This window comes from Balearica regulorum, chromosome 2, assembly GCF_011004875.1.
Source record: "Balearica regulorum gibbericeps isolate bBalReg1 chromosome 2, bBalReg1.pri, whole genome shotgun sequence".
Classification (NCBI taxonomy): Eukaryota; Metazoa; Chordata; class Aves; order Gruiformes; family Gruidae; genus Balearica; species Balearica regulorum.
Window position 1 is genome coordinate 101,155,901 of NC_046185.1, and position 18,403 is coordinate 101,174,303.

The 18,403-nt window shown below is 42.3% G+C and overlaps 1 protein-coding gene across 2 annotated transcripts in view; it reads right to left on the bottom strand.

The window, feature by feature from the left end:
• Positions 1-4,234: 4,234 nt before the first annotated feature.
• The window catches only part of MBOAT1 (membrane bound glycerophospholipid O-acyltransferase 1), a 60,262-nt gene continuing 46,093 nt past the window's right edge, over positions 4,235-18,403 (bottom strand). For both annotated transcript variants that reach the window (XM_075745159.1, XM_075745160.1), the window contains exons 8-13: positions 17,693-17,885; positions 14,403-14,506; positions 11,561-11,625; positions 10,029-10,161; positions 8,688-8,839; positions 4,235-6,087 (exon numbers count right to left, since the gene is read on the bottom strand). In XM_075745159.1, coding sequence (XP_075601274.1) covers positions 5,955-6,087; positions 8,688-8,839; positions 10,029-10,161; positions 11,561-11,625; positions 14,403-14,506; positions 17,693-17,885 — 780 coding nt within the window. In that variant the 3' untranslated portion in view covers positions 4,235-5,954. The remainder of the gene's footprint in view (positions 6,088-8,687; positions 8,840-10,028; positions 10,162-11,560; positions 11,626-14,402; positions 14,507-17,692; positions 17,886-18,403) is intronic.

Genomic DNA, 18,403 nt, shown 5'->3' on the forward strand with positions numbered 1-18,403 from the left:
GGAAACCAGCCTTTTACTCCTGCTTGTGCCACAAGCTCCCTGCTCGTGGTCTGTTGTCATAATCTCTCTGTACCTCCAGTCCCCGCCTACGCAATTATTTCTGCTGTCTGCTGCCCAAGGAGATCTGTCTTTCTGCTCATGGTTTGTGTGAGGATCGTCTCATTTCATGTACCTGAGGGGCCCTGCACCTGGGTTTTGCACACCGAGGGCTGAAGTTGCAAGCAGTCTCTCTCACACTTGCATGCCACAGATCGCATGTGTGTTCACAGGGTGGGAGATGGAGAAAGAGCATGGCACCTCGAGCTACCCCGAGGCATCCTGGGCAGCCCCTCACCCTGCCCTGGGGGAGCCATGGACTGGGACAGCCAGGGGGGCCCATGGGTGTCAGAAATGGGCTTTTTTTCTCTGAGCTGCTTCCAGAGACACCTCCAGGGGAAATCTGCACCATCTGCTGCACACTGGAAGGTGTCATTTAAGAGTACTGGGGCAAAACCCCCCACATCAGAGTCACAGACAGGTAAACCTACTAACAGACTTTGAATGTGTTCACATTATCTATTCCTAAACTCACATTATTCACCACATTTTTTGAGGTTGCCTTTAGTTGTGTATCTCCCTGATCAGATATAAAACAGCCATGTAATACCATCTTTCTCAAACACAAAAATTAAAGCAGAAAAACTAAATTGTACTAATACAGAAGCCAACTAGGCAAGAATAAACAGGCATCTTTATAAACAAAGAGAAATCCATGTGTCTCAGAGCAGTGACAATGTCACCATCTGAAGATGTTTCTGATGTAGAGGGGTACGAGTTTCCATCACTAGACAAGGCAAGGGTTGCTTAGTGGCCCTGGCAGTATTTCCCTTCTCCTTGTGCTACAGCAACTGGTTTGACCTGGGTATGTTCCAAATGCTTTTTGCTGTGCTGCTGGGCACAGTATTTACCTGTAAAGCATCTGACACATCGAGAGATCCAGCTGTGGGCATGGCACGCTCCTGGATCTGCTGCCTGCCATTCATGCCAGGGCCTCACGGGCAAGCTGGACGGCTCCTCATCCACGTGCGGGGAACCATCCTGCAGTAGAAGAGCCTCCAGGCAAGCCTGGGGACTCACTCTGAGAGATGCTCTGTGGGTGGACAATAAATCTGGTCCTGAGGGCAGTCTTGGGGCACTTTCAGGACTGATTTCCCCCCATCCCGTGGTTCCCTTCCATATTTGAGTCAAGTGAACAAAAGCGTATCCCCAGTTCTTAAGGCATATAAACACCATCTTTGCTACCAGCAAGGCAGCATTTCCTCCTGTAACAGTATTTTTTTCCAGTGTGCCTAGGTCTTCAACGTCTGTTGCTCCCCTGCCCCAAAAGCAACGCACATTTGTTACTGCGCATGGGAAACCCACCGGCTGTCCTGCAGTTAGCGCGGCTGCACTGCTGCAGACCCCCGCATCTTTGCAGCGTCCCCCGCTCAGCACACTTGAATCTTCACTCGTGTTCGCCGAGGTCCAGTCGCCCACAGAGGGCACTACTCGTAAACGTAACCGAGCAAACGCGCTGCCACTTGACGTCACATCAGCACTCAGAAGGCTGCGGTTTCCACCCAGGGCAAATTCAAATGCTCCATGCATATTAGTGCTGTCACCTCTAAGAAGAAAGGGAGCAGCAGGCAGATGCTGCACAAAAGAATACGTTTTTAAAGCGCATACTGTGTGTTCGTACTCACGCTGAGATGTCAGGTAAGGCTTCCCACTTTGTGTCTCAGTGGAACACCTGTAGCCCCTGAGAACTGAAGTACATCAGCTGAGTAACATAAGGAAAGAGAACAGTACCTCAAAAGTTAGTTGATATTTCAATATGCAACCATGCATGTCACTCTATCTGGGGCAAGAATGAGGAGAGACATGCTCTTCCTCTGTCCCCAACACGCAGACCATAGGCAATCCTTGTAACACACTCAAGTGTTAAAGCCCAGTTTCTAGTTAGTCCCTTTACTACTCCAGCCAGTGGAATATTTTTCTAAAGTCCCTGGTTCCAGGAAAGGGAGATAATGGCTTTAAATATCAGAGACACTGATGTCACTGACAGGAATTTTACCACTAGACTTCCTTGGGTGTCAGGTAATTTCTAAGAAAGGATCCAGATCTAGTCTGCTGAGCCTGCTTTTGTATGTACAGAGAGGTAAGTGTGGGTTTATGCAAACACCTACCAATAGGCTAAAAAATCTATGGCCTTCTTACCCACCTACCTTATTTTAAGCGATGCAAAAATCTCAGCTATGTGCAATGTATGCATGCAGAACAGAGCAGCCAAAAAGGGAGGAAAAATATCTGCCTACCTTGCATCCCACTTCTGTGCTGCCTCCATTGCTTGGCATGCTCCAAGAGGACATGCAGGAATGTACTCGAGGAGGGGGACAGCTTACAGGACAGTAAAAGAAAATACTTTTTGCTTCCAGTCCACTGAGGAAATTGCTGAGCTGTTGCTTCTTTAAATACCAGACTCATAGTTAAGTTGAAATGAAGTTTTGCTCTTCTTTCAGTCCTCTCTCCTAAGTGCACCTCAACTTCTAGTTTAGTTTTAATGCAGTCAAGTGTGCTGAAAAATAGCAGCTAGAATTTGCCTTCGATCCAAGGGGATGTCTTTTTGGTATTCCTATATTTAAAATACAACCTTTGTCAACCCAGTACAATCTACCTTTTTCATTTCTGATAGCCCCATATTTCTCTCTGACAAACCATCAAGATTGCTTTTGTCTTCAGAATCTCTCTAGGAGCTCCCACTCCTCAGCTTTTTGCAACACAAGGAACACAGAGAGGAATTAGAAACTAGTAACATGTTGGTAATCACAATCATGTATTTTAATCACTGAAGCACACCCTCAAATTACAGTAATCCAAGTAGAGACCAAGTAATTCAAGGCCAGTACTTGAGCTCTTGACATCACACTTCTATAACCTGAATTTCTACTTTGGGTCTTAGAGTTATATACTCCTGTGCAAAGTAGATGCACGCTACTAGCATGAATTTCGTCTAAATAGTAGTGGCTGTTTGCAGGCTTTCTGTAAAACCAAATTTTCTCCCCCTGAGAAGAAGAAAAGTAGAGGAAGATTCAGTACAATAGAAAAAGGTAGTACCAAAGATAAGAGCCTTTTTTTCAAAGTATTTTACAGTGATTTAAATCCACAGTGTGAGCTTTGCAGGACTGCCACATTTGTCTAGGTGAGCTGCCTAGTCCAGGGTAACACAGTACAGCAAAGGCTTTAGATCATTTCCTTCCCCTCCCCAGCTTTAAGACTAATTCAACCAGCAAGTTTCCCTGCAAATGCAACGTGTCAAAAAGACTATTTCTAATTAATGTAACATATCATATTAAATCTACATGACCAGTTCTCATTGAAGCCCAGGGTTCCTGTTTTCAGGAAGAGGTTCAGGCTGAGAAGGCAACGTGACAGGAGAGCAAGAGTTTGCTCACTAGCCCTGACTAATTCATCACATTGTAGAAGCTGAAACTACAACAGAAGTTGATGGCATTAGCGTTAAGCAACTTCCACTTACGTGAAACCCCACTGATAATATCTGTCCTCTCTTGAACACAGTACAGGAAGGTCTGCAGACCAGTACAGGGGCTGTGCAGGCAGACCTCAGGGCACAGAGCAGCAGATATGAACCCAGAACCCTCACCGAGTGCATTTATTTTCCAGAGCAGATGCTAAAGCCAACCTGTTGGAAACACTTGCCTTCTTCAGGCCTGCTGAAGCCCTGAGTTGATGTGCATTAGGCTGGCTCTGCCAGCACTCGCAGAGATTCGTTCCAGTTTCTGGGAGGCAAACGCAGGCTGCCTTCAGCCCATGGGATCCCACGGCCAACAGCACCCAAACCCCCCATCCTCCCCAGGGATGCGCCCTGGTTCCCTCCCAACGACCAACAGGGCTGGTGCAGCCAGACCTCAAGGGAAACCTCAGATGCCCAAGATACAACTGAGGCTAGCGCCAACAAGGAGGCAACATGCATGAAAACAAATAAGGACTGGCCAAGTTAAGGACAAAGCTGCCACAAAAATGGATGGGGGTTGTTTTGTCTCCATTTCAGCAGGAGCAGGCTGTAAAGCCAGGCTAGTCCGTAAAATCCAGCAGAACTGAACATCTTCCCTCACAAGTGTGAGGGATCTCACCCCCACTCACCCATTTTCACATTAGATGTTTGTGATTAATAATGCAAGGAGGTGACACAAAGGAATTTGTTTCTTCATATCAACCTTTTAATCCCATCTCGCCTTCAAAATAAATTACCAGATAGACTTTTCCATGAACTATGCTCTAAATCATGAGGTGGTCACAGGACAAAAACTTCCCACCAGAGAAAAGAACAAAAGTCAAACTTTTTCTGGAACTTGCTTTGGTTCCACTGATTTGTTTCTTCCCAGAACATTAGGATTCTGCAAAATTTTAATCTGACAAAAAAATCAGAATGCAGTAAACAGCAGATTCTTTGCTCAGTCACACTTCAGTTAAATGATCATAAAGCAATGCCAATACTTTAACAATGGAATTGTTTCTACAAAATCCTGATAAAAACATTCATGGAAAACAGTCATTTCTTAAAATGCTTTAGTTGGTTTGGATGTGTCGTACCAGCCTGTTTTATTGGCATAAGTGGATTTAAAAAAAAAAAAAACAACACACAAACCCAAACAAACCCTGACACAGCATTTTGCAGCAGGTTATCTCAACGCACAAGCAGCTCTTAGAAATTAAGCCTCAAAACATCCCTGTAAGCCAAGGACTTTACAAGCAGGGAAACTTGCATCAACAGGCTAAGTCATATGTCAGGATCATACAAGGACTCAGTCCTGACTCTTGTGATGATCGTATCACATCCCAATATTTTGTGGAGAATGATTTATTATGACTATGACAATTACTGTTCAGGTTTCATATTAGTGTAATCCTGCTGAAAAGTAACCCCTTCAGATGACAGGATGTTTTAGAGTAGAACAGTCTGATCCATTATAAACCTTTTTCAGATTTAACCCAGAACTGCGAGCTTTAAAACACTAAGCCCGCATAGCTCCTTAGTTATTTTGATACTGAAATGGAAGTGCTGCATGACTCTCAAACTGCAAAGGAAGGCTGATCTAGCAATAAGCACCAGGTGTGTCATGACAGAAGCACAACACTACAGATCACAAGGTGTATGTTCCTTCTTTTACTCTAAAGGGTGGTTGGTTTGGGGGTTTTTTTTGTTTGTTTTGCTTTTACTTGGCTTTAGATTTTGGCCTAGCCAGTTGCCAGTGCTCCCAGACACCTATGTCCAAGGGACTTGTCTTGCCCTCATTACCAGCAGGCGTCACGTGGAAGGATGTGAAATACCCTTGCTGCCAAGCTCAGGCTGCAGTCCCTGCTCTGGGCATTGCCAGGGAAAGCCCCGCTCCCTCTTCTCCCTGCCGGGGCAGAAGTCAGCGCCAGCACATTGACCAACCCCATGTCCGTAGTTTTCTACTTGCACCATCTCTCTCCATAGCCAAGAGATGAAAAGCTTCCCCTGCCAGCTGCCCACAGTGCCAGGCTATCGGGCAGCTGGTCTAACTCTTTACTAGCTGCTTCCTGTCCCTCTAATCACAAGATTATTGATTAATAATTGTATATTTCTGTAAAAGAGCAAAAATGCCTCTCTGTGTGAAAAAAGTTTAAATATATAAAAACACTTCATAAAAATATTTATTAAAAAAATCAAAATGCCCCATGAGCCTGTAAACGTTGCCTGTAAAAGCTTTCTTAACTGGAATAATTTGAAATGCAGTCATTCAGGCTCTTTTCTGCCCTGTCCAGTAAGATTTTAAGATAACCAATAGAAATGCCACTTGTCTTCTACTTCAACCATCCCACCCATTTTTCTTCTTCTTTGTTTCCAATATGTCATTTTGATTTCCCAATGTCGTCAGTTTTCTTTGGAGGCATCATTTGTCTTTGCTTTTAACAGAGTTCTGCACGACTTGATTCTGAGGCTTTCTTATGGAGTGGGCTTGAGGTCTGATCGGTAATGCGAGCAACACCAGGATGCTTAGAATGTGCATGTGAAAATACATAGACCTGGGAACAAAAGCAGAAAAAGAATATTATATTTTTGTTGGTAATAACATGAATTGTACAACCTCAGTAAGTCCATGTAGAATTTAATGCTAAGTGATGAACGCAGAAAGTATGAACCTGACCTAGAAAGCACGAAAACACCCCCTTGAATTTCACACATCCTATGCATGTGGTATCCGCTGGCATTGATCAAAATGTTGCCGTGGATATTAATGATGCAAGAAATCAATCAGCAGACTCCAGAATCCAAAGTCTGACAGCTCAGATAAACCCATGTAATTTAACCCTAGACTTATTCAGCCCATCTCTGTTTTAATGTTAGAGTATACAAGGCTACATTCTGAAGAAACATCCTTCAGGCTTAGGACATAAAACTTGTACAAGATTAAAAAGAAAAACCAAAAGAAAAAGTGATGGAAAGAAAAAAATCCATTCCAAGTGCTGAGATCTGAAATAAATCAAAACACTCAACTTTTAACTTGAGAAGGTCAGGTAATGATGTTTACAGAAGGGTTGTATTTTTGAAGGCAACTACTCAGAGATATCTTAATTTGACATCTTATTAAACATCAATTTTTTTTTTTCAAATAAATCGATATATACAAGATTCAACAGAAATAAAAAATACTTAAGCCAATTACATAAGGCTCTGGCAGTTTGGGGAGGACCGCATTTAGGAGCAATATGGTACAGCTCAACCACAGAGATGCACCTTCATATGGTCTCTTTTATGCTTCTTACCATAGTTTTAATATTCTTGTAAGGTGCTTAAGACCACTTCTAGGTGTGCAGTGCTCCAAATTATCTTGCTTAACAATCTCTAAATTTAAGGGCTATGCAGTCAGATTAGCTTGGGATTCAAGGTTAAGCTTGAGTCCAGACTTCTGCTAGGTCATGTTGCCTAGATGCTGGCGTGTAATCAGCTCTGGGTGCAATCTTTCACAAGAAGCTGTTATGGGCTGAGCATTAGCCCAAACTTGAACTCTTTCATGTGGATGCAATAGATTTAAAACATTAAATTTATGTTCAAAGTCACTAGGGCAAACAATATTAAGGTGATGACACAATTTGAGGCAAGGGTGGAAAATAATTTTCTTTGTTCAGAACTTTGGTAAAAGTAACATTTTTTCCTTCATGGATGCTGACATAGTGGTAGCAAGTTCTTTATACGTATTGATTTCTGTAGTTTTTATGTTAGCAATGTAATCTCACAGAATTACATTAATATTTACTACATGGAATGGCCTTTTGTAGCACAAAGGGAACCAACTGCACTTACAGGGCAAATGTTTATAAACCAGTTTAATATTTCAGTCTTTTCTCTCCTTTTTTTTTCTGATTGCTGTTTGCTACTTTTGTCTTGGAAGATATAAAAATTAGATATTAGCAAGGTACTTGGGAAAGCATCTTACCGAAACTAATAAAGATTTGGAGTAATTTTTATATGTAAGTTTTTCTGTGTTGAAATCAAATGTTTTCAGAAACAGGAATAGAAAATGTCAAAATTAAACCACCTTCAAACAGACTTACTGACAGCAGCTATCTTGACTACCAATTTTATGTCTTTCATGTTAGAGGAGGAAATTGTCTTTCTTCTTAACCAACACCCATTACCCTATGTTGACAGTTCACTGCAGAATGAAAGTAAAGCAATGTAGTCCAGTCTCCCTTTTCAAATTATTTTCTCAATTTCTCTATTTCAAATTATTTTTATTAGAGTATATCCAATATACTCTGCAACATCAGTGTTTTCTTATTTTTATGGAACCTAGGGAAGTATTCACTTCCTATGGAAATATTAAAAAAGAAAAGCATACTCATTTCAAGAAGTAATGCTCTGCCAGGCACCCTCCTTATCTCCTGCTCAGCAATTCCATCTCCTGTTCCACACATTTGGCAGCTGGAAACCTGGTCTTTTCTCATCGAGTCCTTCCTACTGCCAACTCACGTTAGCCTTAACCTCTCCAGCCTTGGCAACTGTTAATGGTTGAGGCTTCACTGTTTTGAAAAACTCAGTATGTGAAAAGTCACATAAGGACACAGAAAGACTGAGAAGTATAAGTGCACTGGCATTATTATCCAGTAACTGAAGGGGGGCTGCAAGAAAGCTGGAGAGAGACTGTTTACAAGGGCATGGAGGGATAGGACATGGGGTAATGGCTTTAAACTGAAGGAGGGGAGATTTAGATTAGGTATTAGGAAGAAATTCTTTCCTAAGAGGGTGCTGAGGCACTGGCACAGGTTGCCCAGAGAAGCTGTGGATGCACCCTCCCTGGAAGTGTTCAAGGCCAGGCTGGATGGGGCTTTGGGCAACGTGGTCTAGTGGAGGGTGTCCCTGCCTGCAGCAGGGGGGTTGGAACTAGATGATCTTTGAGGTCCCTTCCAACCCAAACCATTCTGTGATTCTATGATTATTATTATTATCATCATCATCTCCTTAAGTTACAGAGTGCACAAATCACCCCTTACACATTATTAAACATCCTGTTTGAACTCCTTTCAAATTTGATGAAATGCCAACTGCTTTTCAGCATGGTTTGGGATATTTAACAAAAGCCTGTGCCGGTGTGAAGAAGAATAGTCAACAGGAGAGAACTTACTTGTAAAACTTAATCGTGGGCTCAACAGCCAGCATAACAAATGGTGCAACAGTATAGCACACAGCCAGTTGAGTTACAACCCAGGTAACAACGTCATAGGCTATCTTGAGAGGCACTGACGAGAGGAAGTAATGTCTGCAATTGTTTCTGATCTGCAGGTCAGGGAAAAGTAAACAGAAAATTATATAAATCCATTTCTTAGGCAAAATCACATGGACGTATTGCAGTGTATGACTCTTCACTTATCATCAGCATTCGTATTACAGAAAAGTTTATACACCAGTTAGAAAGGACTGAGAGTAAGAAGACACGAGTGTATTGACTGGCATACGCAAGATCCCGGAGTCAACCAGCAGCAACCAGAGAAGTGTCCCCCAATTTCATCTGTCATAATCACAGGAGCAGACTCGTGTCGGGCATCTGGCATGTTTGGGGAGGGGAGTTGTTATGATTTGATTTTCCTCCCTCCTGGTTTTGATTTATTACTGGTTATCAACAATGAAGCAAAGTTACTTGAAATGAACAAATATGTGTTTATACCTGCAAGCGTGTGCTGTTCCCTAGAGATTTTGGTTTAGCTTCACATCTATGAAATCCTTATAAATGGGAGGCAAAGCACGTTAAGATTGCATGTTCGGCAGCCTGCTCTAGCTGTAGCAGTTAATACTGATCACTAGTTTAATTCACCTTTCAAGTTGACCCAGTTATTTATCCATAGTCAAACTCAGAAAGACAACAGTGGTGCTCCCCAGCCCTGCACAACTGGCTGGCTCAGCCTTGAAAGATCACCTGTGATAAATTTAACAACAGTGAGACATGAAACCTGTTCTGTCTTTGCTGACTTTACCCAAGATGAGGCCCATAAACACAGAGACCAGTTTACTGCATCTATTGCATCCACATGAAAGAGTTCAAGTTTGGGCTAATGCTCAGCTCATAACAGCTTCTTGTGAAAGATTGCACCCAGAGCTGATTACACGCCAGCATCTAGGCAACATGACCTAGCAGAAGTCTGGACTCAAGCTTAACCTTGAATCCCAAGCCAATCTGACCGCATGGCCATAGCCGGTGGCACCACCAACTGTACACTCACAAGCACACTCTGACAGCCAAGGACAGCATTGCAGCACTTGCAGAATTGGTGCTGGTTATAACTGCTGAGGGTACTTTTTAATTAGCATCAATACAGAATAAATTTTCAGTGAACATCAAGCCCTCAAAGGCATGAAAGAGGGCTCACAGTAGGGACAAGCTGCTTGACCGTGTCAGGGTGGTCCCTGCAGTTGACAGCTGGATAGTATCTAGCATGGGCCTTAGAGGAAAACAATGAAAGGTACATACTGCTCTGGCTGCGAGCGTGATAAGGATTCCAGTGAGAAACGTAAAATAATATCCAGGATAGATACCATGCCACAGGGCCGACAGGATAAACGTTAAAGCCGTAGGGTACCAGGGAGCTCTGTCATAGCAAACACTGCAAAGACGAAAACAAAACAAGAAGCTGAATACAACTGAACAATTGATGCCGCGCTTCAAATCCTTCTCTGTTTTTAAGGTCTTATTCTGCTTTCTTAACGGTCTTATCTTTCCTCAGTTACAGACGAGGGCACTCTCTCTACAGACGAGACTCTCCCTTCATTTACATGGAGCATTAGATGGAAAGAGGAAGCACGCTTTTATGCACTAAGTATCCAAAGAACGCCTGTACAAATATTCCCGGTGCTCATAGCATTTAAATAAACATCAGCGCAAAGGGCAGGCAGGGCAAAGGGCAGGCAGGACTTATCCTTCAACTTTATACCTCTATCTGGAATCACACACTACCCTTCAAAACTCTGATGGCAGATCAAGAGCAAGCCGAAGGACAGAGACGTGACCCCACCCTTCACTGGTGAAGGGAGGTATTTTTAGGCACTGTTATCTGGCAGATGCCGGGAACAACAGGGAGTGTCATAAACCGATGCAAAGCAGGGGATTCCTGCTAACTTTAGCAGCCCAAAAAAATCTTACTCAAGGCACAAGCGAATGACACAGGTTCAAGAACACACTGACTGGTCTAGCTGAGGTTTAACTGAAATGCTGTCTTCTGAAGAAACAAGTCATGATAATGCATTTCTTATCAGGAACTTCATCTGAATCATGAAAAATAGTAGACATTGACTTTTGAGATATATTTAACAACAAAAATAGCTATGATAACCACAAGAAATCTGTGCCTGTGTTTCAGACCTCACACTGACTGTATGCTGAGCTTTAATCATGCCAAAAAGTGTAACCAAGTAACAGGAGACAGTTCAATCTACAAAACTTGGACTTATGCTAGTATTTATAAGTGCCTTAACACTCATGGGTTAAAATCACATCTTCTCAGTGCTATAAGAAGTCTCTTCTCCATACCCTAAACAGGGACTCCCTAGCAAGCATCTTCCAGTAAGTCCAAACTGGACTACGTTGGGGCTCTGAAGATTCTGACTTCTCCCCAGTTCTAGCTGAACTGGATTGCAATGACACAAGGCTCACCTCCAGCAGTAGTACGCGTGGGAAACATAACATAGCAAAGTGAAACAGTACAGCAAGAATAATGGAGGCAAACAGCAGCCTAAAAGATGCCATCAAAATGCTATTACTTTTTATTATGGAAGAATTGAATGGTTCATTTATGGCTTTGCTGCTCATATATAAAACGTGGGCATTTTACATTTGCAGCAATAAAACTTTACAGCCCCAAATACCCTTGTATTCCACCAACTGCTACAGATGCAGGAAACAAAGACAAGATGCTATAAATTTACGAGATTCACCAGTCAGTGTTCTTCCAGGCCTTCTAGAGTTTTTGGGTCTCACAAGCGCATTACTGTTTCATTAATTCTTACCGTTTTAGCCAGGCAGCTGTCTGAATGTTCCAGTTTTCAATGTACATTTTAAAACTTGTCGCAGTCTAAGAAAGAAGTTCACATGAAATGTTAGCACTGAAACCTGTAAAACAATACTTGCATTTTAAATTAGAGAGGAGATACATGGAAAATATTAATTCTAGTAGCTAACTGTTGCGAAGACTGTGCCACAGTCTTCTAATGTATTTTGGGAGGGATATTAACTAGGCTGATTGCTCACCGCTAACACTTGGCATTTGCTGTAAAATCTCACTTTGTTTTGTAAAATTAAATACAATGTTTGGTTATTTTTCAAATTACAGGAAACCTGAAAAGCTTTCTTGTTTTAAATGTTCAGTCTTCCCGTCAGTTCATAAACAGCTTCATTTTTGGAAGGGATATCTTGCCATCCATTATGCAGTCTGGACTTCCCTAGAGTGCTATTAAAACACAGTGTTATAAAAACTAAAAGAAATGCATTATTATGTGGAGAAGAAGGGGGAAGACTGAAAAACATGGACAAAAGTTTTAGGATGAAATTTAGAAGCCAATTCTCAGCTCACTGCCCAACTTGAGAAACCAGAGTGGACTGAGCCACCTGTATCTCCTTGCAGCACCAGTTCTCCCAGCTTTAGGGGACTGCAGGACTCCATCCGGCATCAGTTCGCCTAATCCTGGTCAACTTCACCTGTAGTGGCTTCCCATCCCCGCTCCCCCTTTGTTCCTCGCCTGCTGACAGAAATCTCCGGGGACCTCCTCACCAAGCAGGGACATGATTCAGTGACACCACATTATTTTCTCATATCAGCTGAAGGGAAGGCCACACTGAAAAGATGGATTAAAGGCAAAGGTTTCCAAGGGGAATATGCAGATATTTTTGCTTTTCCACATAGAATCCTGAAGGCTAGCACTTCATCCTCTGTGTTTCAAGAGTTAAAATGATTAGCAATTCCCAACACAGTACTGCCGCGTTTTAATTGCATTACTGCACCAAGAGAAGCCAAGAAAAACACGATTTCTCTTCCAACTAAAATTGTCACTCTCTTTTGGCCTTCTTTAAGTTGTCCTGTTACATTACCAAGAGAGAAAGTAGTCATTGGCTGTCAAGGCTTTTGTCAAGTCCTGCACATGCATTCAGGTGTCATCACATTTTAATGCCCTCACAACTCCTGCCATGTGCTTATCTTTACTACAGATCAGGTAATTTCTTAGCCACGTTTAGCACTCAAGTTCCAAACTCTTAAGCAATTTTACATATGCAGGTAGCTCTACCTACTTGAAATGCACTGTACAATCACACTTCAACTTCAACTCCCAGAACTGTTGTTGGTGCATAAAGTGACAGTTCAAGGCTTACCCAAAGTAATGGTCTCCGTAGCCTCTCTTTTTTGCATTGCACACATGATCAAATCAATGGAGAGCACACTGTTTTCTGCTCCTGGAAATAATTTCTCCACCCTGATCTCTATTGCCCGTGTGACCAGTAAAGGGAAAGGGTTTTGAGGGGTCCTACAGTTCAGTGGGTAGAGAGGAGCAAAGGCTCCCATTTCCTTGATTTGGCTTGACTAAAGAGCATCGCCTGCACTTCTCTTTCCTCCTTCAAGCAGAAACTGCCTCAGCCCATCAAGGTAGGAATCGTCTCCTGCCCCAAAACTGAATCAGATATTGATTCAAGACCTCAGAGTGGTATCTAGGGTGCTGCTGTCATCGAGGCATATAAAGCATTTCTGGGCTCTGTATTCTCTACCGCTCAAGGAGAGATGTATGCTGAGGATTAATTAAGGTTGAAAAAAACCCACCAGCATAAGGATGTTGAGAAAGAGAGAATGTATAATGATACTTGTAGCTTTGGCATCTTTCAATGTTTTTCACTGAAGAATTACAGGGGCTCTTTCATTTTTGAGAAGAGCTATTAAAGCACATTCACTTAGTCACAGACCATTCAGCAATAAAGCAGTCAACTTGTTTTCATATGCTTTTCCTTTTAAAATCATAACTACAGAATTACAAGGGGAAGCTCTTCCTATTTCTAAAGAAAAGAAGCCTTTAGAAAGCAGTCTCAGACAACGTAAACATTTTCACATCCCACTGGCATTCACAAAATATTCTTCGGTACAAACAAACTATGTTGGCCATCTTTTGCACTACAGCAACAAACATAAATAGTTTACAAAAGACTAATGGATGTTAAAAGTATACTGAAATCAGAAGAAACGCGTGGCAGATTTTTTGAGAAACAGTGCAGTTTGCTGGATGGAGTTCTAGATCAGCATCCATCTAAGCTCTATGTGGCCCTGCCAGTTCCCATTCAGGTTGCTCGGTTTGTACCTGCTATCTCTCAGACCCTCACTTTTCTCCATTTAGAAAAGGTACTCCAGGCACGTGCAGGGACCCAGCCCTTGCCAGTGTTTGTGCGACGCCTACTCGTGGCAGCCTCTTTCACTACCACCACCCATCTCAACTGGGTTACGAAAGTGGAAGACTGTTAGAAGTAAATAAACAGAATACACCACAGATGGTGGAGAATCATAGCTGTGAGCAATTTATTGACCTGCTGAACTCAGCCACAATCTACAGTAATTGACTGCTCATTTATTAAACATCTGATTAATCATTTATTAGCCCTCTATAAACTATTTAGAAATGCAACTTGAATACAGAGCATGACAAAGGCTGCGTGACAGATGCTTTTTATCTGCCCAACAGATAAAATACAAAACTTCTCCATGTCGAAGAGGGGCAGCCTGGTGGCAGGGACTTACTTTCCTTCCAGTGAAGCTTCTCCCCATTATCATGCCCATTTCTCTATAATTATGCCAATGCAACCACTCCTTTAGCTCACCTCAATGTTCCAGATATTTAAATTGGACAACAGGTCCCAGCAGAAAGTGCCCCTCTCATCAACTCCACTGAATCCATAACCAGCTGCATTGTTGACTGCATCTGCTGCAATGTCAAAGCAAAACGGGTCAAATGAGACGACTGGAGAAGCCATGTTTTCTCACAGGTCGGTATGACACTAAACACACATTCGAGCCAGCTTTATAGCAATTAGCATCCTCTCTTTCAAAGAGAAGCTTCCTCTTGGCAAAGGGGCATTGCTATAAGGCAATACAAGAGTCATTTCCTCAAGAGGAAAGACTAGCTGCTCCTTGCGTAGAATAAATAAAATAATAAAATAAAAATAAAATAATAATGGATAGAAATCACTTTTCCCATTGTTTTGCTGTTATTATTAATCTGAGATACGATATACAAGAGTTGCCATAAAATGGATTAGCATTTTCCTCAAAAGGGTACCTGGATGTCACAGCATTCAGAAAAACTGTAGTGTCTCAAAGACCTGCTTACCACTTCTATTGTGTTCCAACATGCTTGTTTTAATTAAGACTTTCATTCAGACTTCTGCAGACAAAGCCTTTTGCTAATCCTGTTGCTCGGTGCCTCCCTAAGTACCTCACCCTCTCTACAAATCATATATCGAGTAACTTCAATTACAGACTTAACTACTTTAAGGGCAAATAAAAGCTCGGGTAACGGTAGGCGTTTCACATGCTGCATTCTTGCTCTTTCCCAGGGCGCCCGTCAGCTAGCTCTCCTCTCGGCTTTGCCTGGGAGCCATCTCCTCACTGGGACTCAAGATCCTGCTTTTAACATGCCCCTACCAGAAATCCTCTCTCTGTGTACTAAGAAAACAGGAGGGACTCATTACCTCTGGATCACTAGGTGCAGACAACACCAAGGATTATTGGAAGAAAAAGGAAAGCAAAAATACAGGTAAGGCTTTTCCTTCTAGATCATTTACAAAATACAAGCCTGGTTAAGTTACGCTTTAAAAAGGTCAGCATTTCTTTTTCAAGAATGAAAACAGATTTTGCTTTGTCAGTGCTATGAACACACGTACAAGTGCATGGAGGAATCCCAAAGCTCAAAACCAGGGAGAGAACCTAATTAAAAGCAAACAGAGTAACCATAAATAAATAAATGACAATCTTCTCTAACCTGAAACTTTCCATTTTATTTTCCACTTTACTAAACAAGCTAGATTTTACTGATGGAAAGAAAGGTCTCCAAGTTTTTAATTATCTTCCTTTTTACAAAAAACCAAACACAACAAACAAAACCACAACAACCTTGTCTAAAATTCTATTTACCTTATGGTAAGTGCCAGTGTCTTGCTATGAGATCAGTAACAGGCTGCCAGGCCCATAGGGCCTGCCCAGTCTCAGAGACTGGGGCTGCACGTAACTGTCACCCCAGAGCAGGGGAACTTCCGGATGTGCTCCTCCTTGCTCCAAGGGTGGCAGGAAGCGCTCAGTGTTTCTTTGCCAAAAGCAAGAAACCAGAAATCCAGAGGCATAATAACACAGCTGACCCGTCATCATCTCGCTGCTGCTGCCTGCCGTGCAGGTGTGAAGCGCAGGAGAATTGCAATTGTCCACCCTCGAATTGCTCACAAAACCCCAACCTCTGCTAAGCCCAGCGGAGGTTTCCCTGCTGACTTGAACAGCTCTGGCGTTAGCGCTTTCACAGCTCCTTGGATGCAGGTGCTCAGCCCCAAATTGGTTTCATCGGCAGCTCTGAGTTAGGTTTGCAGCCACGTTTCCATGAATATTGCTAATGCAGCCAGAAGCCGAATTTTCTCTCTCCATGGATCTGGAGAAATTCAGCAGCGTGGCTCTTGCACAATAGCATGACTGTCCTTTTCCGAGAACAGGAAGTGCTTATCGGCCATTTCAGCAGGCACTTTTATAATGCCTCGGGCCATGCCACTGGGACCTAAACTGCGAAGGGATAAAGTGTCTGCTGTTCTGCTGCCTGGACTTGTAATGTGAATAATGGAGGCCTCACCCTGCAGTATGCAATGCATGCTTTTCCTGAAAACCCTCATTTGTAAGATACTTCTACAGCCTCTATGGCTTAGTCATGTCACAAATTCAAGTTCAGTTTATCTCTTCGATAATGGACTTTTAGTTAACTATAATGCCAGAAAAAAGAGAGGCAACAATTTAACATTGGATCTCACAAAAATAAGTTTCTGACCAAGCAATTCTTTATCCCAAAGCCTTTCCCATCCCACACATGCCAGTCCTGGCTGTCTTCCCTCGATATGTCAGTTTTACTCCCAGCAGTTTAATCACAGCCTCACAATGAATTTCCCTAGCTCCTTCCATCCCATCTCATCGACACTCTTCTCAGTTTCAGGTGTATGCATTGCTGGCTGGGCTTTCAGGATCTCCCCTATACACAAAGTCATGTAATACCAGCAAAAAACTGCAGTCTCTCAATTTTCAACCTGACCTAGAAGGATTTGACTCCTCACACATAGATGGGAAAGGTGACATCTAAAAGTAAGAAGGTAAAATACAAAAAGATTATTTTGACCACCAGTTTAGCTGGCTCCCAATAAAAGAAATTGGCTTCTTTCTCTTCCTTCTCTTCGTTTCCTTGCAGAGATCCTTGGGTCCTTCCCATCACCTCTTTCGTTCCCCACCTTCCCCATGGTTCTCCAATCCTTTCTCTTGACTGCTCAAAGCTAATGTGTGTACAGGACCCCACAGTGCCTTAGAGGCAAAGCCTAACTTCAGCCCCCCAACAAGCACTACAGCTAATACAGATGCACATGCTAAAGATGTCCCTAAAGGCAGGGAGAGGTCTGATGGCACTGCAACATGCTTCTAAAGCCCAAAAGCCTCTGTGACAAATTTTAACCTCCCAACCCCAATGATATTAAGCATGAATGAAGCATAAAAATCAAGGTTGAGAGGCAGCAAGCTGTTTTTTTCCCTTAAGAATTCCTGTAAAAATTATTTTAGTACAATTACAAAGTTTTAAGTAAGAGGAAATTGTTAGATTGACATTACTAGCAAGAAGCTGAGAAGCAGATTTGCCTCCAGAGGTACAGGATGTCAGACAAGCTAGAAGAGATTTTATGCATGTTTTTCAAAACTTTTGACATCACCCCACTTCAGTGGGGTCCACTGCCTACAGAAACACATGTACACCTCCCACATGAACTACAGGTCTAGGGGCTAATTTTTTTTTATTTTTTTTTTTACCCCAATGTTTCAGACCCCCTCCCCCATTTATGAACTTGTTACCCACAAAAATAAGTGATGTGGCCAGACTTACCTAATGTCCATGCAAAGTAATACTTTGGTTTTGCTGCTTGTGTTACAACATACAAGTAACCAAGTCTTGACAAGAAGGGTGTTTTATCAAGAAATTCCTTATCAATAATATATGCCATAGGAAAGTTCTTGGTAAGTGTCAAGAATAAAATGAGAGACACTAGTGTGATACACAGCTTGTACATCACTGCTCCCTAAAAAGCACAAACAACAATGAAACATTCTTTAGAAACATTTGCTTAAGTGGAAAAAAAAAAAAAAAAAGCAGTGCTCATGACATACAAAAACAATGCGCTTCAAAAAGCAATAAAGTTAGCCGTGACAAAGTTGATAATTAATTTAGAAGAGGTGACAAAGAAAAGGCCACAGTCAAAGCTTTGGTTTCATTTGGTTTACTGAACTCCCTATAGATAGGTACAAAGACAAAATTGGTGATGAACTTCACAAGAGACTCCTACATCAGTTAGCGAACATCCCAAAATGAGAAAGGAAACAAAAAACAAAACCCTACAAGGGATCGCAGAAATCTTGCCTATAGGTACTGTCATCTCCTGGAACTAAAGACTGGACTCCTCTTGGAAGCCAAAAGCATTGGTATTCAGTACAACAGTAGGTCTTATGGTCCAGCTACCATCCAGAGGTCTTGCTAAAAATCACTTGTCCAAAAAGCGTACGTCTTATACAGCATGTGTACCATCCCATGACATAGGGT